This window comes from Muntiacus reevesi, chromosome 19, assembly GCF_963930625.1.
Source record: "Muntiacus reevesi chromosome 19, mMunRee1.1, whole genome shotgun sequence".
NCBI classification, from domain to species: domain Eukaryota; kingdom Metazoa; phylum Chordata; class Mammalia; order Artiodactyla; family Cervidae; genus Muntiacus; species Muntiacus reevesi.
Genome location: NC_089267.1, coordinates 24,003,777 through 24,027,934, shown reverse-complemented (window position 1 = coordinate 24,027,934; position 24,158 = coordinate 24,003,777). Strand labels below are relative to the sequence as shown.

The 24,158-nt window shown below is 39.1% G+C and overlaps 1 protein-coding gene across 5 annotated transcripts in view; it reads left to right on the top strand.

Moving 5' to 3' along the window:
• The window catches only part of NCOA7 (nuclear receptor coactivator 7), a 158,692-nt gene that overhangs the window by 103,402 nt on the left and 31,132 nt on the right, over positions 1–24,158 (top strand). For 4 of the 5 annotated variants that reach the window (XM_065911662.1, XM_065911657.1, XM_065911658.1 and 1 more), the window contains 6 exons: positions 3,205–3,312; positions 7,627–7,740; positions 8,300–8,425; positions 10,207–10,391; positions 14,717–15,753; positions 17,050–17,218. In XM_065911662.1, coding sequence (XP_065767734.1) covers positions 3,205–3,312; positions 7,627–7,740; positions 8,300–8,425; positions 10,207–10,391; positions 14,717–15,753; positions 17,050–17,218 — 1,739 coding nt within the window. The remainder of the gene's footprint in view (positions 1–3,204; positions 3,313–7,626; positions 7,741–8,299; positions 8,426–10,206; positions 10,392–14,716; positions 15,754–17,049; positions 17,219–24,158) is intronic. The other variant, XM_065911661.1, reaches the window with a different exon arrangement.

Here is a 24,158-nt window from a genome sequence, read left to right as displayed (position 1 = left end):
TCTACTCGTTATTTGTGTGCAATGCCTGGCTCTCTATATAAGGCAAGCAGCAAGGCCTGTCCCCCCCTGGCATTTCTTCTAGAATGGTGAATCTTCTCCAAGCTTCTGTAAAGCATCACATTTGAAAGGTTCTTGCTGAACCATGGAAAGACACCAGGATTCTTGGCCTCTGGAGAAGAACTCAATTCAGGGCCAGAGACAAGGCTTAGTAAAACTTTTTAAGTTTTACTAAAGTATAAAGGAGATAGAGAAAGCTTCTGACATAGACATCAGAAGGAGGCAGAAATAATACCCCCCTGCTAGTCTTTAGCTGGATGTTATATAGCTACTAGCAGTCTGCTAATTAAAGGAAGGAAATGTCTCAAAACTCAGAAAATGGCACCAGGCCCCTCACCCACAAGATGCATTTTGAGATAATCCTGGCACCGGGGGAGTCATCCTGGGCCATAAAACGATTGACGTGAATCTTGAAGAAAGGCAGATTCCCATACAAATATATAGTTTCAACAACATAGATTAAGAGAACAGTGTATGAGTATAACATACTGGTTTGTCAGGTCAGTTCTGAACCGTTAGGCAAACCGGCTTGAAGACAGAGTCTGGGGTAAATGCATAGTACATTAACATAGCTTAAGACAAACATTTCCATAAGAAAAATGCATTGGTTAACTCAAGGTTTGAGAAGAGTTAAGTTCAGGTGAAACCAGGTGTCATTATGGCAACACAGTATGTTAAGACTAACCTCTTTTTAAACTTGTATAGAGAAGGGGAAAAAAATATAACACTAGTTTGTTTCCTCCTGCTGCTTAAGAGAGAGAGAAAAAATGTCTGACACTTGCAGCCTGTTTCCTCCATTTGGAGACCCCTGGCCTTCCTGCCTGTTACCTCCCACACCGGAGGCCCTGGCACTGGCATTTCATGCACAGTGCTCTGTGGACATCCTTCTAGACATCTTTCTATGGTTTATAGGCCTGGGCCTTTCCAGGAAGATTTGGGGGTGATTATGTATGTCCCATCACCACTGGCTGCAGTATGTTGTTGATGCCCATAACACCTAGCACAGTGCCTTTACCTCCTGTAAGATCTTGCGAAAGTGTTGGATTGTTTATCACTAAAAACATCATTGATTCTAAAGCCATGTGTATATCCTACAGTGTGACTCACAAGCACCTCCAAGGATATGAGAAGCAGTCTTTGCTAGGAGATGCTTCACACAGGGTGTACTAAACGATGCAGTGAGCGTAAAAAATCAACCCCAAATTAATTCATATAAACAGACGATCAAATTAGTAATGCAGATCTGTCCACCTGATTGATTCATGTTATGGAGATTAGTTGGCCAGTATTTTGTGTACTTCTCATTATTAAAAGGTGCCCTGTAACTTTGTGTTTAGAGAACCATGACCAGAACCACTTACACGATTGCTTATATTGTTCCAGTGCTGTGAATGTTCAAGCATTCTGTTTAGTTTCAAACATTTAATGATACAAGTATCCCTCCCCCGGTTCTGTAACTTGGTTCTGTATATATGTTTTATGCTTGTGTAATACCTGCAGATCATTTAAGTTTTCCTCCTTCCCAGAGGCCCCTGTACATAGTATCCTCAAGTTTTTCTGTAAAAATATGAAGCCAGTTTATTGATCACTTGTCATATGTATCTCCATTTGGATGAAGAAGCTGAGGAACAGAGAAGTTAAGCAAGTGACCCAAGGTCACACAGCTGGCAAATGGCAGATTTGGAATTCAGGTCCAATAGTCTGACTGTAGTCTGTCTACATTGTCAATCTGTGTCTTCTACTGACTCTAGACCTTGAAAAACCGTGGGTTTGAATATATTATGTTAATAGGTACTCCTTGAAAAAATATTTGAAAACTTTTTTGTTAACCTTTAGTATTGATGATTTTGCTCAGGGTAAGGTAGGGGCATCTGTTTAAGTTTTCAGTAACTTTTTAAAAATTTATGTATTCCTATCTTGTTCTAGAAATGTTTGAGGTAGTTTTAGTGTAATCTGTAACTATGAACTTGGTTATAGTTCTGGGACAGTTATAGAACTGGGACAAGTGCATCTAGTCGGTGGGCTTTTGATACCTGAGGGCAATGAATGGCAAGTGGAACTCGACATCTATCTCATTTCAGCTGCTTACAAATTCCTTCAGCCACCTCAGATCTCCGCCTGTAATTCAAGGCTCGCCTGGCGGAGCCCGTTGTGCTTACAGAGTTAGCCACCGGTGTTGACTCAGGGCTGTATTTGGGAGCATCTCGGTGCTGGGTCTTCGTTGTCTGGGGGCTTTCTCTCGTTGCAGTGTGGAGGCTCCTCACTGCAGCGGCTCCTCTTGTGAACACAGGCTCTGGGGCACGTGGCTTTCAGTAACTGCAGCGCGTGGGTTCCGTGGTTGTGCATCCCGAGCTCTAGGTCACAGGCTCGGTTGTTGTGGCAGGAGGGCTTAGTTGCTCCACAGAATGTGGGGTCTCCCCAGATCAGGGATCAAACCTGTGTCTCCCTGCGTTGGCGGGTGGTTTCTTTTTATTTCCTCTTTTTATTCCTCTTCCTCCTCTGTTAGAAAAGGACAGAGACATGAACAGCTGAGACATCCCACAAATTTTATGGATTTAAAGAATAACACTAATTTGGCTGACTGTGGGAAATTGTCATGTTAATGTCAGTGGACAGTTTTTGGTCGCTAGTCTGAGTCCTTTTAGATTTCCATGCCTTTCACTGTATTCATTCATCAAATATTTAAATGCCTTCTATGTGTCAGGCACTGTGGGGAAAATGGTCTTTAACAGGCCACAATCCAGGAGCCTAAAGTACAGTAAAGAGACAGGCAAATAGAAAAATGCAAAGAGAGAAACTAGCTCCATTTCCCCTATGAATAATGTTATGTGTAACATTTCTTTTCTTCTTAGCTTTATATTATAACTCATAGACCCTCTGCTCCACACACCTAAGTTGTGCCAGAGTAAGCTTAGAAATTTATTAGTAGACAGTGAAATTTGCAAATAAGGGAGCCCACAAATGAATAATGTTTAAGACTTTTTTGTTAAGAATTGAGAATGTATTTGCTTTTTTCATAATACATTTGGATGTATGTGTTACTTTTTTATTCACTCATATCAAAAATAGATTAATGTGACTATCAGGAGAAAGATTTTGTCTGTCTTTTGTTTTGTGTATTGAATCTTGTTTGTTTGATTATTCTAGGCTGGAAGCCAGGACACCCTGAACTCCATAGCACTGAAATTTAACATCACTCCCAATAAATTAGTGGAACTGAATAAGCTTTTCACGCATACTATTGTTCCAGGCCAGGTAACGATTTTCTTATTGAATTTTCCTTTAGAAACATTTTGCTTTTAGAAATTTATTTTCACTGCCATTTTTAATGACTTGCTCTTAGTGTTTCAGGACTGTCATCATTGTTATTGTGTCTTGGTTCAGTCTGTTAGATCCAAGACTTCTGAAAGCATCCTGATGCTTATGAACTGTTCAGAGAGAAATGCTTTGCAAATGATTAACACAGGTGATTAAACTATCCTTTGCGTTAATAGATGTTTCCATCAAGAAAAGTTAAATTAATGTAACTTTTTACCCTGTAGAATTTCGTACAGATATTCTTCAAATGTTTAATTTAGAATTGCAAGTTTCAGTTTAGTCCTCTCATGGGGTATATTATGGCCATCGTTTTATTTTAAATAAGGCAAAATTTTTGTCATTTTGGCCTTCATTTGATACCATGACAAAAGTAATCAATCTGGCCAAAGGTGGAGACCTTCAGCAGGATCATTAAGAAAAGGCCACAGACGCATGAAAAGATGCTCATCATTGCTAATTATTAAAGAAATGCAAATAAAAGTACAATGATGTATTACTTCACACTGGTCAGAATGGTAGCCATCAAAAAGTTTAGAAATAAATAAATTTTAGTGACATTGAGTTCTTCCACGGTGGATGCTGCTACTTCTCAGAAGAACCTCATTTGGGCAATGGTAGTATTCTTTGCATTTATTTCAAGGGCAGCAAATGAAGCCACCAAGCTATAAATTGGCGAGTTTGAACAGTCATGCTTTTGGTATTTATGTTCTTGTCATAAATGAGAGAAATTAGTAAACTACTAGTACCAGGTAATTGAGGGCAAATATGAATTAAAATTTTTCAAAAAGTAATACATTTTTACCTCTGGGAAATTAATAGATTTTAGTCATTTTTATTGGGTTTCTTATAGTCTGGGATATTGCTGAATAATGTGTTAACTGACCCATAGCAGAGAACCTAGACATATCCTTACTAATTCAAGTTGTAGCCACTGGAACTTACTAAGATAATTTAGGGTGATTATTCTTTTACCAAGTCCATGAACAAAATAGTTTATTGGTACTGGATTAAGGTCCAGCAGCTAATAGGAGGTATAGGAACTGTCTTCATATGCCCTGTTGTTGTTATTCAGTTGCTCAATCATGTCCAACTCTGTGACCCCATGGACTGTAGCAGGCCAGGCTCCTCTGTCCTCCACTATCTCCTGGAGTTTGCTCAAATTCATGGCCATTGAGTTGGTGATGCTATCTAACCATCTCATCTAACCATCTTAATATGCCTCCTTAAGGGTAATAATACAAAAATAGGTGCCTCAAAGCTTCATTTCCTTTGACCCTTTAATAGCCATTAAACTTGGGCAAGTCACTTCCTTTTTGACCTTGGTTTCATTTCATTTGACCTTGGTTTGGAATGAGTGGTTGGCCTACATTTACTCAGACGGTCCTTCTTGCCTTTGCTGTGCTGTGTAGCCCTCATATAACTAAACAGTTATGTGCTGTTAGTTGTCCCAAGATCTGGCTGTGGTCATGATTTTTCTGGCAAAGATGAGGAATTAAGAAGAGTGATCCAGACTCACTTGCATGTTTTAGGAGGACATACAGTGACTGGACTTCTCCATGTTAACACTGTCACTTCTATCTACAGTACAATGGGCTATTTAAGCATAGGAATTATCTCTTGGATTTGAAATTTAGAAGTCAGGCAATAGAATCTCAACCTACATTGCCTAACACTTGTCAAGAGCTCAGGTGCAAAAAGAAAATATTAATAGAGAATTGACATATGTTTGGAAGAAATCTGTTTCTGTCCTAGCCCAGAAACATACAATAAATGAGAGCTTTATACTAAGACCATGTAATTTTAGCCTTCTGTAAATTACTTTCATGAAACTCTAACCTTTTGACATTTGCCACTGACCCATTTTGATGTTGTTACAAAGAACAGTCCTTCAAAACTGGTTATTGCATTTACTGTCAATGTGTTATTAAGACAAAGAGTTCACTGTGAGACACATTTTTTTTTTTTTTAATGAGGCTTCGTGGGAGACTACTTGTACTAATAAGAAACTGGTTTGTTTTTATTTTATGGACAGTGAATTCTGTTGACTCATGATGTCTATCTCTTTGCATTGGTTATTTGGAAACTTAGACCAAATTTTATGGCCCACTTCTTAATGAATGTTTGATAATTTGGAAGCTCGTATTTTCAGTACTATCAGTCCTCATCTTATTTCTCCTTGATGATGATTTTTCCACCTTATCTTAAGGTGTGTTTTGTTCTTGGCTCACTTTTTTTCTGGATTGAAGAGAGATTTAAAAGAACTAAAGTTAAAATTTGCTTATGACAAACCTAGACAATGTGTTGAAAAGCAGAGACATTTCTCTGCCAACAAAGGTTCGTATAGTCAAAGCTATGGTCTTCCCTGTGGTCACATACGGTTGTGAGAGCTGGGCCATAAAGAAGGCAGAACGCCAAAGAATCGATGCCTTTAAATTGTGGTGCTGATGAAGACTCCTGAGAGTCCCTTGGACAGCAAAGAGATCAAACCAGTCAACTTTAAGGGAAATCAATCCTGAATACTTGTTGGAAGGACTCATGCTGAAGCTCCAGTATTTTGGTTGTCTGATGTGAACAGCCAACTCATTGGAAAAGTCCCTGATGCTGGGAAAGATTGAGGGCAGGAGGAGAAGAGGGTGTCAGAGGTGAGATGGCTGGATGGCATCGCCGACGCAGTGGACATGAACCTGGGCAAGCTTCAGGAGATGGTGAGGGACCGGGAGTTCTGGCGTGCTGCAGTCCATGGGGTCACAAAGAGTTGTACACAACTGGGCTACTGAACAGCAAAGTTAAAATTGAGATATGCAAAGGAATGATTTGAGTGAGCCCAGACGCTTGCATCTTCCCATACAAGAAAAGTGCTAAATTCCTTAACCTGGGATATCCGGTTTTCTTTAGCAATAATCTATTGATGTTCAAACTACCTGCCCTTTGTAAAACTCCTGTATAACCTGGCTCCTCCCCTTGCCTCCTCAGAGCAGTTCTTTCAGGGTTACTTGAGATGCTGTCTCCTGGGCTTAAGTCCTAAAACTTCCCACTGAATAAAACATAACTTTCAAAAATAAATAATAAAATAGAGATATGACTAGAAGATGGGGCAGAGTGTTCAGTAACCATATTGAACAGTTGTTACATGATAAGCTGTGAATTACAGTAGCTCAGATGGTAAAGAACCTGCCTGCAATGCAGGAGACCCCGGTTCAATCCCTGGGTTAGGAAGATCCCCTGGAGAAGGGAATGGCAACCGACTCCAGTATTCCTGCTTGGAGAATCCCGTGGACAGACCATGGGGTCGCAAAGAGTTGGACATGACTGAGTGACTAACACTTTCACTTTCACATGTTTTATAACATTAGAGGTCATTTTAAGATAGTATTTGACATAATGTCAGAATGTAGCTTGTGTTGTTAAAACAGTGTTGAATAACAGAATCGTAATAGCATTTGGGAACCAGACTATCTTGCAGAAGAAAGCAGTTTAGTGCAATATGGGCTCATTCGCTCAGTTGTGTTCGATTCTTTGTGGCTCCATTGACTGTGGCCCGCCAGGCTCCTCTGTCCATGGAATTCTCCAGGCAAGAATACTGGAGTGGGGTGCCATTTCCTACTCCAGGGGATCTTCCTGACCCAAGGATTGAACCTGCATCTTTTGTGTCTCGTGCATTGACAGGTGGGTTCTTTACCACCAGCGCCACCAACTTAGGGGATTTTTAGATAAGCCAAACAGTGATGGAAGAGAAGGTACTGAGATTATTGATGCTGCCATGCATAGATTTTCACATAAGGACCTTACTGCATTAGCCCTCACGGCCTTCTTGGAGTCAGGAAGCCTTGATGCATCCTGTTTGTTCCTGACACGGGTGTTATGTTTAGAAGTATGCCATGCTACTCTCGCGTCTATGCCCTTGTACTATCGTACCCTGCCCTGGAAGGCTCTTCCCTTCCTGTCCAAATCCTGCTGCCCACGGCTTCACTTGGACTCACCTGCCTCACATAGCCTATGCAGAATATCCCCCCACCTTTCTCTGTCCTGTGAGCGCCTTGCAGTATGTTCAACACCCTTTGTACCGCACACATTCCTATTGCTGAATATTATTTCACAGATTAGTCTGGGAGACCCCAAGTAAGTCAGAAGTTCAGTGCAAGCCAATGAGGTCTTCATCGCACACCCAGCGTGATAACTGTGTGGAGAGTCACTGCTCTGAACACTGCCCTGGGTCTTGGGACTCACCTAGCCTTTCTTTCCCATTCTCAGGTTCTTTTTGTGCCAGATGCCAACTTTCCCTCGAGTACCTTAAGGTTATCATCTTCCAGTCCTGGTGCTACTGTCTCTCCTTCATCATCAGATGCAGAATACGATAAACTGCCTGTATGTATTTCATTCCTGCACTGAAGCTCATATCTATCAGCATCGGTTTTTGAGTTATTATAGAAAATAGCTCGCGTTATTTTTCTCAAGAGTTCATCTGAAAACTCTCCTCCCTCACTGAAGAGGTGGGGTTAAAATAATTTGTCATTAGTTGAGAGAAGAAACCTGTTCACATTTAAGGTCTCAAAGGCAGAAATGCATGTCTTGTTTATGTAGAAGTTAAACTCTCAGTGAGGCCAGTAGTTTATTTGTAATACTTTTACTCCTTTCTACAGAATTTGAATGAGTTCAATATGAATTCTTTCATTTAAGGTATTTTCTAAAGATGTGATGAGGGATTTTTATATGTTCATACACATAAAATACATACATATACGCTTTAAAAATCTTAGTTTGACTTGGGTGATTATTTTTGAAGGATGGAAGACATTTGCCTTTTATAAATATTCAAGTGTAATAAAAACAGGTTACTTAAAGGAAACTTAGATAACTGAATTCATATAAATAAATAATATTTTTTAAAAGTGCTTCTATTTGTGGAAATTTTTGCTTTCTAAAGGATGCTGACTTAGCAAGAAAGGCCTTAAAACCCATCGAGAGAGTTTTATCATCCACTTCAGAAGAGGACGAGCCAGGAGTGGTAAAATTTTTGAAAATGAATTGCCGGTACTTCACTGATGGAAAGGTATATAGCTATGCAATTTGGTTTTTTTCTTTTTTCTTTTTTTCTTAGAATCTGTGGAAAACTAAACTAGTTCCAAATTACCAAAGGCAGACTACTTAAAAATATCTTACCCAAAGTTTCAGCTGCAAGATTTCACAGCTGTGCATTTGTTTTTTCCTCTTGGATGCCTGGCATTTTACTTACTAAGGGAATAGTAACCATTGAGCGGAAAATGTGATTCTTTGTGATCTTGGGTTTATCACTTATATTTCAGGTCTTAGCCCATGAAATTTTAGGGAGACAGTATAGAATGTGTTTTAACAGCAAATGCTAGAGTCAGAGTAACTAAACTCTACTGCCACTAGCTCTGAGACCATGGGCAAAATATTTACATTTCCTAAGCTTCCATTCTCCTCATCTATGAAGTAGGAATAATAATAAAATTTAATTAGTAGGGTGTGCTAATTAGAAGATAATTCATGGTAACCAACAGGGATGTACTGTGTAGAGAGCCCAGTGTTATGTGGCAGCCTGGATGGGAGGGGGGTTTATGGCTGAGTCCCTTTGCTGTTCACCTGAGACCATCACAGCATTGTTTGTTGATTGGTTATACCCCAGTGCAAAATAAAGCATTTAAAAAAATAATTAAAAGCAAAAAAAGATGATTCATTTAAGGAGCTTAGCACTTGACCTGGAAAATGCTAAGTTATCAACTTGTTTGCCACTAGAGATGCTGGTTTGAAAATGTCTGTTATATAATTTTTTTATATTTTTTGCTTGTTGGTGTTTTGTATAAAAAACAAATCTGACTTTTAATGAGCCTCTGAAGGAGGGGTAATGTTGATATAACACAAATTCCTGTGCTCATAGGAATGCTAGGTTCCAATGGTAGGAAAAACTTTTGCAACCAAGAATGAGTAATGTCTGAAAGGCAAAACTTTTTGCTAAGGTGATCACTAAACTCATTAAGAGTATCAAAATAAATAATTTACCGAAAGGGAGTCGTCTGTATCCTACTGTGCCTGGTAGACAATATCCCCATGGTCAACATGGTCTACCATGTAAACCGACAAAGTTTCAGACAAGCTCCCACCATGCTACTGTTTTTGCTTTCTTTTTTTTTCTTTTAGGCCACACCCCATGGCTTGTGGGATCTTAGTTCCCCAAGCACGAATTGAACCCAGGCCCTCAGGAGTGAAAGTACTAAGTCCTAACCACTGGAACGCCAGGGAATTCCCAACTGTTCTTTGCTTTCAGTTTCCATAGTTGGAATATATTCACTTCTGTTTGTAAAAATTTCATATTCCTGTTTGCTGAATGTGGGCTTTCTGAGCATCTTAGATCAAAATATTAGGGGTGTTCCTTGGCACCGAGACTGAGATAGCTGCCCCCAGAGCGCAGTACCATGCACTTGCTGGACACATGAATACGTGCTGAGTGAATTGTAAAGTCCACAGTTCTCAATCAGAACACACCTGGGACAGCCCTTCTCATTTTACCAACAGGGAGCTGGGGATCTGAGACATACATGTGAAACCCAAGATCCCTCTTCTGTTGAGCAGCCATGCTCGAACCAGGCTCAGCTGACGGCCACGGCGAGGCATGTCTGTTTCTCTGACTCTGCACTCCGCACCCAACGATGCGATTTCTTCAGCCTGTTTTTCCAGTAGAAGGGTTGCAATTGTCCTGTCAGATACTGGGGTTCACGAAGTCAGTGGAATGGCATCATGGGTTCACTAAAGCTACTATGCCGGCTGCATCTTGTCTCGCCTGTAGCGACTCTGTTCTGTCTTTTTCCTCAGGGTGTGGTCGGAGGCGTCATGATTGTCACTCCTAACAACATCATGTTCGACCCTCACAAGTCCGATCCCCTGGTCATTGAAAATGGCTGTGAGGAATACGGCCTCATCTGCCCCATGGAAGAGGTCGTTTCCATCGCCCTCTACAATGACATCTCCCACATGAAGATCAAAGATGCCTTGCCATCGTAAGACACCTATCTTTGTTTACCAGCCAAGGGAGTAATGGGAGAATTAAATGCAATTAAAAAGTGAGGGCATGGGTGGGAGTGAGAGACTGTAGAGGTGAATTTGAAGGTAGAATATCTGTGTACTAAATTTTTAAGAAATACAAAAAAGAGAAAATGGAAGTGATAAAATCAGTAATAGGAAAGAGTAGAACATTCACAGATGAGAAAATCAGAAAAGTCAGCATGTAAAAATGCTGTTTCTTTGGCTTATTTTCCTGAATGTGTGTTCTTAATTTACGAAAGAATAAGTGAAGTTCCTCTGAAAGAATTTGTCTGATTATCAAGAGTTAATCAGGATTTTCTATTCAGCTTAATTGGTAAGCAGAGTTATATTCTTCCTCAGCTTGTGTCTTTCCTTAATCCTTTGTGGAGAGAGATTGGAGTGGACAGTGCAGAGACCCTGTCTTGTAGCCAGATTACCTTAAATGGTGTGAAAGAGAGAATAGTAGTTTATTTTGTCTCTGAAGTGTAGGTGGATATTGCTTTAGTTCTGATTACTTTTGTCTTCTAAAATTGAGTTTTTTGATTGAAAAAAAGAGAAGCTCCCCATGAAGAAACAGCTGAAGGAAACTCAGAGAATCGATTCACTTGTAGAGCCAATCTGATTCTTTGTCATCTTGTCAGCGTGCCTCATTCTGTGTCCTGTGTATGTGCTCGCAGTAAACTTCTTTGGAAGCTCTCAGTGGTAGGAAGGAAGAGACAGCAGTGGGTCCAACAGTACAAAGGGAAACCTGCCCCTTGGACTCATAAAAAGAATGAAAGGAAACTGGGAACTGACCCAGAAACAGAGTCCCTAGGGGTTTATGCCGGCAGGCTCCCCTGCACTTCTGCAGTCCTTACTGATCCACTAAACCCTGCAGTGGCCTAGCCGCTGAAGGAACCATGGAAGCAGGGCGACTGAGGTCTCTGAGTCCTGGCTGAAGTGTCTAAGTGAGAGGTTCTAGGAGGCAGTACAGCAGGCCAGGCAGTTTTGCGTGACGATGCCTGGATTTTCTGTCACTATATGACTCCACTACCTTCCTGAGTAACTCAATCTTGAGCCTCAGTTTTCTCATCTGTAAAATGGAATTAATAGTATTTTTTAGCCTGCAGAGCTGTTTCAAGAACTAAAAGGGTTGATATACCAAAACTCTTAGAAAATAGCCTGCTGCCTAATATGTAAAGATTGTTTACTTGAACCTTCCGTGCATATGTGAAACTCTTGATTATTCTGTGGGAATCTTCTATTCCTGCAGATTGAGGGTTCTAATACATCTTAGTGCACGCCGCTTGTGTGGCAGGGATATGTTGACGAGTGGGTCACAGCCACTGTCGCGCCGTCTGCTGGGTACAACAGGCGGACAGGAGTGGTATCTGAATAGCACTGTAGACCTAGACATGAACACAGCGTTCCATGAGAACCATGTGAGGGAGTGTCCAGCCATCTTGGAATCTTTAGATGAGAGGGAGGAAAGGGAATGAAGGAGTTAGTTTTGGAAAGAATGAACATGGGGTTCTTTGTGATGAGAGGAAAGAAGACAAGAACAGGTAAAGAAACAGTTAAGTTTGGAAGTGGGCAGTTAGGGGCATTTCCTCCCCAGTGATGGCTTTTAATGGAGCAATTCTATTGCACATCTTCAGGGTAGGATGTTAAGTGTTCTTTTAGTAATAGGGAAGATACATCCTTACAGAAAGCATTCTCTCATTGTGAGATTGTGTTTCATGATCCGAGGCTAATGCTGTAGCTGGGGGAAGAGGGAGGAGTTGAGAATTGGCTCCTGGTGTGCTGAAATTATTTCAGAGCTGTACAGTGATTGTTCCTGTGGATGCAGGGACCTAAAGACGTTTTTAGTCTAATGAAGAGTATGTGCACCAATGAGCAAAATAGAATGAGGTAGTAGAATCAGTGACAAATGAATTTGGTACTGACCTCAGAATTCCATCAACTGTTGAAAAGTTTAAAGTAGTTTAAATTTCATTATTTAAAGTTGTATGTTAAAACAAGAAGTGCAAATTATCTGGTTGCCATGTGCAAATAGTTTTTATTTATTTTTATTATTAACAAAATTTTTTTATTAGAGGATAATAAAAGTGTGTGTGTGTAAAACCTCTCAATCTTCACCTTCAGGCCTTATATACTTTATGCAAGATATTTTGTAGCTCCAGCTGCCATGGAGACTAGGAAAGGAACAACTGAAGGGATTATTGGTCATCATTAGGTCCCTGGTTGAGTCTAGAAAACATTAATTAACAGCAGAGCCAGTTGACACCACTGTGTACATTGCCCCAGAAGAGCTTGGCAGCTGCAATACAAAAAAAAAAAACAAAAACAGATGGCTAAATTAGTCCTGGCTTGGATTACGTAGAACAAGAAGGAAGGGGTAGATGAGAAGGTAATATAGGAGGCTGATTAGAGTGCAGTCATATGCTTTCTTTGTGGAAGTTAAGCTAGCCAGGGAAGTAAGAGATGAGGAAGGGACTTAAGTGTTCATTGGAAGATGGTTTTGCTTATCAGTTTGATCATTAAGTATGTGAAAAGCTGGGCTTCTTTGTTATAGGACTGACTTTGGTCTTTAACATACCAAATTAAATTTGGGTTCTGAAAATGGAAATTATGCTACATTATACTTGACTCTAAGATTGAAGTATCTATAACATCTCTTGAGATGCTCATGGTGAGCAGAACATTTTTGTGTGTGCAGGCTTCTTCCAAACAGAGACACTATCACAATTGTCTTTTAGCGTATATAGTGTGTAGGGGTTCAGCGAATGGTTATTGAATTGAAATGAATTATGAATTAGAGGCCTCTTAAAGCATTTATCGGGCTTCCCTGGTGGCTCAGAGGTTAAAGTGTCTGCCTGCAATGCAGGAGACCCGGGTTTGATCCCTGGGTCGGGAAGATTCCCTGGAGAAGGGAATGGCAACCCACTCCAGTATTCTTGCCTGGAGAATCCCATGGACGGAGGAGTCTCATAGGCTACAGTCCACGGGGTCGCAAAGAGTCGGACACGACTGAGTGACTTCACTTTCACTTTAAAGCATTTATCAGAGCCTAACAGTTACATAGGCTTTTATTTTATATCGGATAAAACCTGGATGCTCCATGCAAGTGATTTATTCAGTAACTTTGGGGAGACAGTCTTGTAACTTGAACTTCCTAGGACTTTGCTGAGTATTGTCATAATTATTTCAAAGCCAGAATAATAAAGTATTACCTGAATATGATCTAGCCTTTTTAGAAAATTTAGTTCTGAAATCTAAACATGTTATTTTTAAAAAGGGTTTCATATCTGTTTTAGTCCGTATCGACAGTAAGGTAAGTAAACTGTGGAGGACTTTGGAAAACATGTTTAATCAATATTTTTTGTATAATTTAAATCTGGATAATAAAGCATCTGTCACTAAGGAAAAATAATTGACCTTGTCCCAGGAAACTGTTTCAGCTGATAAAACAGCTGCTTATTGCCATAAAGTAAAATGATAGTGTAATAAAATGAAAGAGATAAGAAATGTAAACCGATTGTTATAAGAGCTTATTTGACTTATTTTCATAAATTTTTAAACTGTAAAATGGAGCTGGTGCTATATACCTTCAGTAATAGTGGAAGTAATCCCCTTGTATCTCTTTTAGGAGTAGAAGGATGTCTCTTTTTGAAAGCGTTGGATCTTAAACCATGAAACCAAAATTGTGGTTCCATGTCAGTTACTTTACAGAGCAGTTAAATGAGTAGCTACTTGATCAATGAGCCATTCTGATTCATGTCAATGTATGGCAAAACCACTACAATATTGTAAAGTAATTAACCTCCAATTAAAATCAATAAATTTTAAAAAATAAAATATTTTTAAAAAGTAATGTAGTTGGTTTATGTACTATTTTATGAAAAAAGGAAAAGCCTTGAATATCTAAGGAATTTTAGACATAGTACTACAACATTCCCTCTCCTTTGTCCTTCATGAAAATCAGAAACTTTATTTCATCATTAAAAATCTGGTGGGTGACATCTCCATGTTCATAAGTGACCTCAAATACCATTCATTTGCTTCTAATAGGATATGCAAGCAACTCTCTTGGTTCTTTATTTTGCCACTTTTTATGGTTGATTTAGTTTTTCATTTTGAAGTCAATCTCTTGATTTTATTTCCTTGCTTTAAAGTCCCTTAAACATAAATTTGAGTTGTGGTATATTTATGTTTTGGTTTTTTGGTTGGATTTTGTTTCAGTCTTTTTTTGCCTTTCATCCTTTTGCTTTTGGTTTTGCTTTTAACATTCCATGTGCACCCACAATTTTTCCCCCCGCAGTGACCTACCTCAGGATCTTTGTCCTCTGTACAGGCCTGGAGAATGGGAAGACCTGGCTTCAGAAAAGGATATCAACCCGTTCAGTAAGTTCAAATCTCTCAACAAAGAAAAACGGCAGCAGAGTGGAGAGAGAACCATCCCTTCAGATTCCACACCAATGGGACCTTCAGAGAAGTCACCAGAATACACAGAACCGAAGCCCTTAGACAGCTCTGTGTCAGACAAGGTAACGAAACTGGAATCCGCTGCAGAGGCAACCCAAGAGTCTCCCGCACTAGCTAACGTCCGCAAGGAACCTTCTGACACTCGGGCTGCGCTCGAATCTGTAGCCAAAGAAAATTCTCTTTTAGGGGAAGATGATGACTTCGTTGACTTGGAAGAACTTTCTTCTCAAACTAAAGGTGGAACAGACAAAAGAGACACCTCAAAGGAGTGCCTTTCTCTTGACCCAGAGGAACTAAGGAAGACTAAATCACAAGTAATCAGCTCTACGGAAATTCGGTCAGCCCTGAACTTTTCGGGAACAGGGTGTGATGCTGAACTGAAGGGAGCTCTAGACTTAGAAGCCTGTGAGAAACAAGATATGGTGCCAGAGGTGGACAAGCGGTCTGGGTCCCCAGAGAGCCAGATGGACAACACACTGAACATCCATGAAGATTTAGATAAAGTCAAACTAATTGAATATTACCTTAATAAGAACAAAGAAGGGTCACAGTTACCTGATAACGTGCAGAAGGCAGAATTAAGCGATGGCAAAAGTACTGAGCCAGTGGGAATAGACATCACCCTTAGTAGTTCTCTTCCCCAGACAGGTGATCCCCCAATTGAGGACAAGGAAGAGCCAGATAAAACCTGGGCAAAAGAAAAAACACCCCTTCCGTTGCAACTGAGCTCCTCTACAGAAGAAAGTATGAATAAAGAGTATCCAGACTCTTCTTTGGAAGCTATTCTGGACAATAGCTGCCAAGGTGCACAAATGGATAATAAATCTGAAGTTCAGTTATGGCTATTAAAGAGAATTCAGGTACCCATTGAAGGTAAGCCATTTTTAATTTCTTTCTATTCTGTTCTATAGGCATATCTTGTTTTATTGTGTTTCACAGAAACTGCATTTTTTTTTTTTACAAATTGAAGATCTGTGGCAACCCCGCATCAAACAAGACCACTGGCGCCCTGTTTCCAACAGTATTTGCTGACTTTATGTCTCTGTTTCACATTTTGGTAATTCTTGCAATATTTCAGACTTTTTCATTATGATATTTGTAGTGATCTGTGATCAGTGATCTTAAATATTACCCCTGAAGTTTCAGATGGTGGTTAACATTTTTTTTTTTAGCAATAAAGGATTCTCTAATTACATTGTACTCTTTTATAGATATCATGCTATTGCACACTTAATAGACTACAATATAATATAAACCTGACTTTTATAGGCACTGGGAAACAACAAAAAAAATTGTGTTACTCACTTGATTGTGATATTTGCCTTATCGTGATAGTCTGGGACCAGACCCACAATATCTCCAAGGTGTGCCTGTATAGTTGCCATTCTAAAATTTGCAGATGCAATGGCAAAAGTGGTACAGTTATTTGAGAACAATGTTTCCTCAATAGAGCATATCTTTATTGATACACAGAAGGGTTTGAACTGCACAGGTCCACTTGTATACAGACTTTTTTTCCAAAAATTTGAAATACAGTATTGCACCATCCATAGTTGTTTGAATCCATGGAGGAGGGCTATGAAGAGACAGCTCTAAAGTTATATGTGTATTTTTACTGCAGAAGTGTCAGCATCTCTAAACCCTCTGTTATTCAAGGGTCAGTAGTAATTGGGAAGAATCAGCAATATACGGTATCTATTTTGAACATTGAACTATGACACAGAATTCTATAATGAAAGTGGTGTGCTTTTTAAAAAATCTTTCGAGGAACTTTTCCTTTTTCACTTTGGTTTTTGAAGGTATTTCAGTTTTAAACTGAATGGCATTGTGGTATGATTTGGTCCTCAGTACCATTTACTGATATGTATTCTTGCAGGTTGTCACAAATCTCTACTGTTTGCTGTTGAGTTGGGTTTTATCCTTATTCCTAGTTTGTAGCATCTCAGGTGATGTAGACCAACATGAAACATCCAGAACTTTCACCTTCTGTGCTTAAGAAGGTCTGAAAGATTTAGTTAGTCCTAATCTAACATGATCATGTTATATGATGTTTATGCCATATGCTTTGACTTTCCACCACTAAGAGGGGACTGGAAATTCTAAGTTGAAATATTTCGGTATCACCAATATTATTAGTAATGGAGTTTTTTTTTTTCATGTGTGATTCAGATATACTTCCTTCAAAAGAAGAGAAAAGCAAGACTCCACCCATGTTTCTGTGCATTAAAGTGGGAAAACCAATGAGGAAATCCTTTGCCACTCACACGACAGCCGTAGTCCAACAGTATGGCAAACGAAGAAAGCAACCGGAGTACTGGTTTGCTGTTCCTCGGGAGAGGTGAGTGTGGGCTAGAATAGGAAATCTGTTGGTCAAGTAGACTCTAATTGCATCTCAATTTTTAATTTAGTCTTAAAATTCTTGATTTTATTCTTGAATAAGAGATTTCTCTTCGTGGTACATCTTAGAATTTCTAAAAGGATATTATTTCAGTAGCTTTGGGCTTAAGGGTGGTTTCAATATAGCAAATTTGAAGTCATCTTCAGTCCTGTGTGATGAACCACTTTCAAAACTTTCTATCCAGTTGAATTTTAAATGAAGGAAGATTGAGGTATTTTCAGGTGCCAGTAAGTGGAAGTGCTATTCTGTTGGGAATAAAGGAATATGATGGAGCAGAGCTAAATCCCAAGTGCTGCAGAAAGGCATGATTTTAATTTTAAAGTGCCTATTATTCTTGGGGGACTAAAGATTGCTTTCCCCTTATGGAGAAAGTGTCTGTGAGTCAGCAGCATGAGAAATGTGACTGAAATCATCTGGATGTGCTTAGGGGGCTACATAGGCCTCTTAAGACATTTGTATTTTTAAATTGCCAAACATGTTTTATTGGTGATGTGACTGTCTGGAACAGCAGGGACAGTGGCATGACATTCTTCAGCAGTACATCACTGAGTTCTTTATAATAGAAATATTTAGGACAAATATTTCTAAAATATTTTTTAGAAAAAAAATTCTTTTGTTTGTGATTGAATAAAAATTTCTTCACAGAGGCCTTGCATCTAGTCTTCAAAATTGTTAAACACACACATTTTTCCTTTTCCTAGTCTTCAAGGCATGCTTTTTGGCTAACATACCTGCCAAGAATAAATACTCAGCTTCCTTAAGCATGAATGTTTATTTATTTAAATGAACTTTTCCCCAGATATCTCAATATTGAAGAGGTAATTTCATTTTACTTTATTTTTTGGGCCATGCCACTCAGCTTGTGGAAACTTAGTTCCCGACCAGGGATCGAATCCAGGTCCAACCTGTAAAGAGCCAAGTATTAACCACTGGATCTCCAGGGAATTCCCCAGCATGATTTCTTAATAAAGCAAAATTAAATCTCAAACACGAGCACAACTTCTGGCTGATTAGTGCCCAGAATGGTAATTCTCATGAAGAGTTTCCTGAGCTTAAGAATTCGTAGTTTAATGTGAAGCTAATTAATAGAATTTTAATTAAGGAATTTGCTAATATTTTTTCTGTTTGGGATACAAACTCATGTTAAACATAGACGTTAAATGTAATTTGGTTTGTGTTTACAAGGTGTAATCCTCTACCTGTGCTTGCAACCCCAACACTGACTCCTTCCAAGTTTGCAGGTAATGAGGAGATACAAAGCAAATGTGTGTCTTTTACATTTCTTCTTCTTGAAATATTTACAGGTAATTTCTGAAGCCCTGTGAAAATCAGAGTTCTAAAATCATATGTCATAGATGTATAATAGACGTTTAGGCCAACCAATTCCTGATTTTATTGGTGGAGAAAACAAAGTACTGACTCTTTCAGCTCTATTTAAGTTATGTGGATTCCTGGTCTACTGGGAAACCTACCTGTGTCATTTTCTCTCTGGAAAAATGTAGTGTTTATAATATAAAGAATTTAGGTTTTTTCAGTTTTATTATCTTTGAGATGTATGTGTACCAAGGAATCTACATTATAGAGTAATTTATTTGGAGTCTCACACATGTAGTTATTTTATTGTCATTCTTTAAGCCATGATAAGTCTGTAATGCTGAAATAGCACTTCTCTTTGTCCTCACACACAAGTAGTTGTTGTGAGCTTTTTTAAAGTAGGTCACTTGTTGAATTCCATTATATTGTATTTTATAGTGTCCCTGTTTTTCTTGTCTTTGGCTAGCAAATAACCTGGCATACTTAATTGTCTTTCTTAAACTAATCATTAATTGACCAAATATTTTTCTGGGAAATATTATATCTCACTATGTTAATGATTTTTTATGTGTAGATGTTGGGAAATTTTTTTCAGTTGTTCTTTATATATTTCCGTCTCTACCTACCCTAAGGGAAGCCACATTTTAGTTTAAGATTGGGAAATAGAATATAATGCAGAGCCCCAAAATAAACCCATACTTTTATGGTCGGTTAATCTACAACAAAGGAGGCAAGAATATAGGGCAAAGACAGTCTCTTCAATAAATGGTGCTGGGAAAACTGAATCACTTTCTTACACCACATAGAAAAGTAAAATAGGTTAAAGGCATAAATGTAAGACTTGAAACCAGAAAGCTCCTTCAAGAAAACATAGGCAGTAAGCTCTTTGACATCAGTCTCAGCAATATTTTTTTGGATACGTCTTCTTAGGTGAGAGCAACAGGAGCAAAAATAAACAAATAGGACTGCATCAACCTTAAAAGGTGTTTGCACAGTGAAGGAAAAATGAAGCAGCAGCTTACTGAAAGGGAGAAGATATTTGCAGACTATATGTCTGATAAGGAGTTAATGTCCAAAACACATAAAGAACTCAAATATGTAAAGAACTCATACAACTTAGTATCAAAAAAATTCAATTAAAAAGCAGGCGGAGGGTCTGAGTAGACATCTTTCCAAAGAAGACATACAGATGGCCAACATGCATGGGAAAAGATGCTCATATCACTAATCATCAGGGAAATGCAAATCAAAATCTTGATACCTCACACCTGTCAGAATGCTTGTCATCAAAAAGACAACAAGAGTTGGCGAGGATGTAGAGAAAGGGGAACCTCATGCATTGTTGGTGGGAATGCAAATTGGTACAACCACTATGATAAACAGTGTGGAGGTTCTGCAAAAAATTTAAAAAGGAAGTACCACACAGTCTCGCAATTTCACCTCTGGGTATTTATTTGAAGAAGACAAAAGTCAAAAAGAAATATGCACCCCCAAATGTTGTTGTGTTGCTGTTGAGTCACTCTGTCGTGTCCATCTCTTTGCGACCTCATGGATTGCAGCAGGCCAGGCTTCCCTGGCCGTCACCAACTCCTGGAGCTTGCTCAAACTCATGTCCATTGAGTCAGTGATGCTACCCAACCATCTCATCCTCTGTCATCCCCTGCTACTTCTGCCTTCTATCTTTCCCAGCATCAGGGTCTTTTCCAGTGAGTAGGCTCTTCATATCAGGTGACCAAAGCATTGGAGCTTCAGCTTCAGCATCAGCCCTTCCAATGAACACCCAGGACTGATCTCCTTTAGGGTAGACTGGTTGGATCTCCTTGCAGTTCAAGGGACTCTCAAGAGTCTTTTCCAATACCACAGTTCAAAAGCATCAATTCTTTAGCGCTCAGCTTTCTTTAAAGTCCAACTCTCACATCCATACATGACTACTGGAAAAACCATAGCTTTGACTAGATGGATCTTTGTTGGCAAAGTAATCTGCTTTTTAATATGCTGTCTAGATTTGTCATAGCTTTTCTTCCAAGGAGCAAGCGTCTTTTAATTTCATGGCTGCAGTCACCATCCATAGTGATTTTGGAGCCCAAGAAATTAAAGTCTGTCACTGTTTCCTGAATGGGGAGAGAGTAAGTAGCCATTCCTGATTCCCATGGACCCAGCAGATGGAGAGCAGTCTGGAGCACTGACTGGCATGCTCGGACCACCCCGCTGTTCCAGTGCTGCTCCCATCTGGGGCAAAGGTGCCAATGTGGGAGCAGAGAGAGCACACACTTAGAGGAACTGAGCCAGCTCATACCTGCTCCAGCACCTTACCACCTAACCCCGCACCCAATGAGACAGCATCAGCCACTAGGCACAGGGGAAACTCCAGCTCACACCTGGTTCTAGCTGTGTCTCCTCCATCACCAGCTCCACCTCCCACCAAAGTGAGAGCTACCTGGACACCTGGGGAAAAACATGACCTGTGCTGACTTCATATCCTGCTCTCCCAACAGAGCCACAGGCAGACTGTATCAGAATGCTCCTACACAAGGGCAGCCCTTCAAGACCTGGATAGGTAACTGTTTACCCCTAATTTCATAGAGACAGAGACAATCGTTGCAAACAAAAGAACAAGAAAACTCCCTGAAAAAACAACTAACGAAACAAAGATAAATAATTTAGCAGATAAGCAGTTCAAAACATTAATAATAAGAATGCTAACTGAACTAGGGAAGAAGACAGATGAACAGAATGAGAATTTTAATAAGAAACTTGAAAACAAAGGCCAATCAGAACTGAAGACAGAGACTGAAATGGAAAACCCACTAGAAGGAATTAACGGCACACGCGGTGATACAGAACACATGAGCAACCTGGAAGATTAGAATAATGAAAATCACCCAATCAGAACAGCAAAAAGGAAAAAATGAACAATTTAAGGGACCTTTGGGACAACATCTGGCATACTAACATCCTCTTTATATGAGTCCCAGAAGGAGAAGACAGAGGAAAGGGTTAAAAATGTATTTGATAAAATTATGACTGAAAACTTTCCAGACCTGAAGGAGAGAAACATATATTCAGGTACAGGAAACAGAAGAGTCTCAAAGGAGTCTCAAATAAACCCAGGGAGATCCACCCCAACACACCATAATTAAAATGGCAAAACTTGAAGAGAGAATTCTAAAGGCAACAAGAGGAAAAGTCGTGTACAAGGGAATCCCTGTAAGGCTATCAAATGAATTCTCTGCAGAAACTTTGCAGACCAGAAAGGAGTGACATGTTAAATTTGAAGTGCTATGAGAGAAAAACCTATGCAACCAAGAGTGTTCTACCTGACAAGATTGTCATTCAGGATAGGAGAGATAAAAAACTCAGAGAAGCAAAAACTAAGAGAATTCATAAACACTATACCAACTCATTAAAAGCAATGTCAAAGGGTCTTCTCTAAGTGGAAAAGAGTAGGCTCCAAACTCCAGTAAGAATTTATAGGAAAGGAAAAAGCCCACTAGTAAAGGCAAGTATATAGTAAAGGCTGTGCATCAACCACTTACATAAGCCAGTATGAAGATTAAAAGAGAAAAAAAATTGTAAAATCAACTGTAACTATAGCTAACAGCTAAGGGAAAACAAGAGAAGATACAAGATATAAAATATGACATCAAAACACAAAATGCCAGGGAGGTGGTGGTAAAGATGCAGACCTTTTAGCATGTGTTGAAACTTAATGACTACCTAGAGGCTTAATACAAACTGTATTCCAAACATTTGGATACTCTTCTAAATAAAAAATACATTTGTCCTTTTTCCTCTACTGAGATTATTTCCTTTCTTAGAAAGAACCAATAATTCCTATTCAAATTAAAAATGTTCTCTTTTTCCAATTATTTATGGTCTCTTAACCTCTGAAATATTTCATAATAATTGATTTCATATTATTCAGCTTTTAAAATCAGTAAGGTGGAAACAGCAGGAATTATGTAGAATTGGCCAAATCATGTGTGAATGTTTAACTCATCAATCAAGGATGAAGTAACTGTTAAGGGTGATTTGTGTAACAAGTAGGCTAATAAGAGAGGGAAAGGGAGAAAGGGACAGTCCATGAGTATTTTTCAGTCAGTCAGTTCAGTCGCTCAGTCGTGTCCGACCCCATGGACTGCAGCACACCAGGCTTCCCTGTTCATCACCAACTCCCAGAGCTTACTCAAACCCATGTCCATTGAGTTGGTGATGCCATATCCATCTCAACCTCTGTCATCCCCTTCTCCCGCCTTCAATCTTTCCCAGCATCAGGGTCTTTTCCAATGAGTCAATTCTTCATATCAGGTGGTCAAGGTATTGGAGCTTCAGCATCAGTTCACTATACATATTTTATCTACACTACCACTGTGTACAATTGAGTGTGCAACCTTCTTTGTTTTCCCTGCCTCCGAGACAGGAGATGCAGGAGACTCGTGTTCGATCCCTGAGTTGGGAAGATCGCCTGGAGGAGGGCATGGCAACCCACTCCAGTATTATTGCTGGGAAAATTCCATGGACAGAGGAACCGGGTGGGCTGTGTTTCATGGAATCACAGAGAACTGGACATGACTGAAGCGACTGAGCATGCATGCATACTTTATATAGTATTTAGAAGAATATAAAAAAGCAAAAGGAAAATAAAAAGCTCATAATTTTGTTACACAAAGCTAACTACAGTTTATCTTCATTGTTGTAGCCTTTCAGCCTTTTTTCTATGCAGGCATTAATGTAGTAAGTCTATATACACTCAAATACACAATATACACATACACACTATTTTGTAAACTGCTTTTACTTCTCTGCCATTAAATATCCTATCTGCATGCATTTAGTGAGCACGCATTACTTTTATTAATGAGATATAAAACTTTAAAAATTGATTCTTCTATTAAACTCACTTTACAGTGGGAAGATAATCCAAGTCCTAAGGACCCTCATGAAGACTAAGAAAAATGCTCTTAACATTTTGCTTAGAGAAAAAAGAGTGAGTTAAAGGAATCACAGACTGACCTAGTTTTACCCCACGAAATACTGAGCCATAGTTAATGCTGCGTTTTCTGATCAAAAGTTATCTTTTGCTTGCTTTTAAGGGTATCAGAGCTAAACTGAAATCTTTAATAACGGTCAGTGCGAAAAGACCATAGTTCTCAATAGTCTTTACTATACTTTCTAGAACAATCTAGGCTCTACTTAGCCAAACCAGGTATATTGCAGAATACAAACCTGATGATTTTTATGTTATATTGTAGTTTATAATAATGTTTTAAGGTAAGCATATCACTAATAGAGAAAAAATTCAAAAAGAGTTCCAAAATAATTCTAAAGGGATTATGTTTCTCTCTTTGTTTTAACACAAGTTCTAACTTTGGGGAACCTACTGAAAAAAAGGTAAGTTATAGGATAATTAGGTTGCTTATGTAAATATTCTCTTTAATTTTTTTAATACTTTCAAATTAAAGTATTTCTTCCTTTCATTCTATTCCTGGTCATTTTACTTTTTGTTTCACCTACTTAAAGTTCTAGCAATTGATCATCATTTTCCAGAAGCACCTTGGTAGGCAGC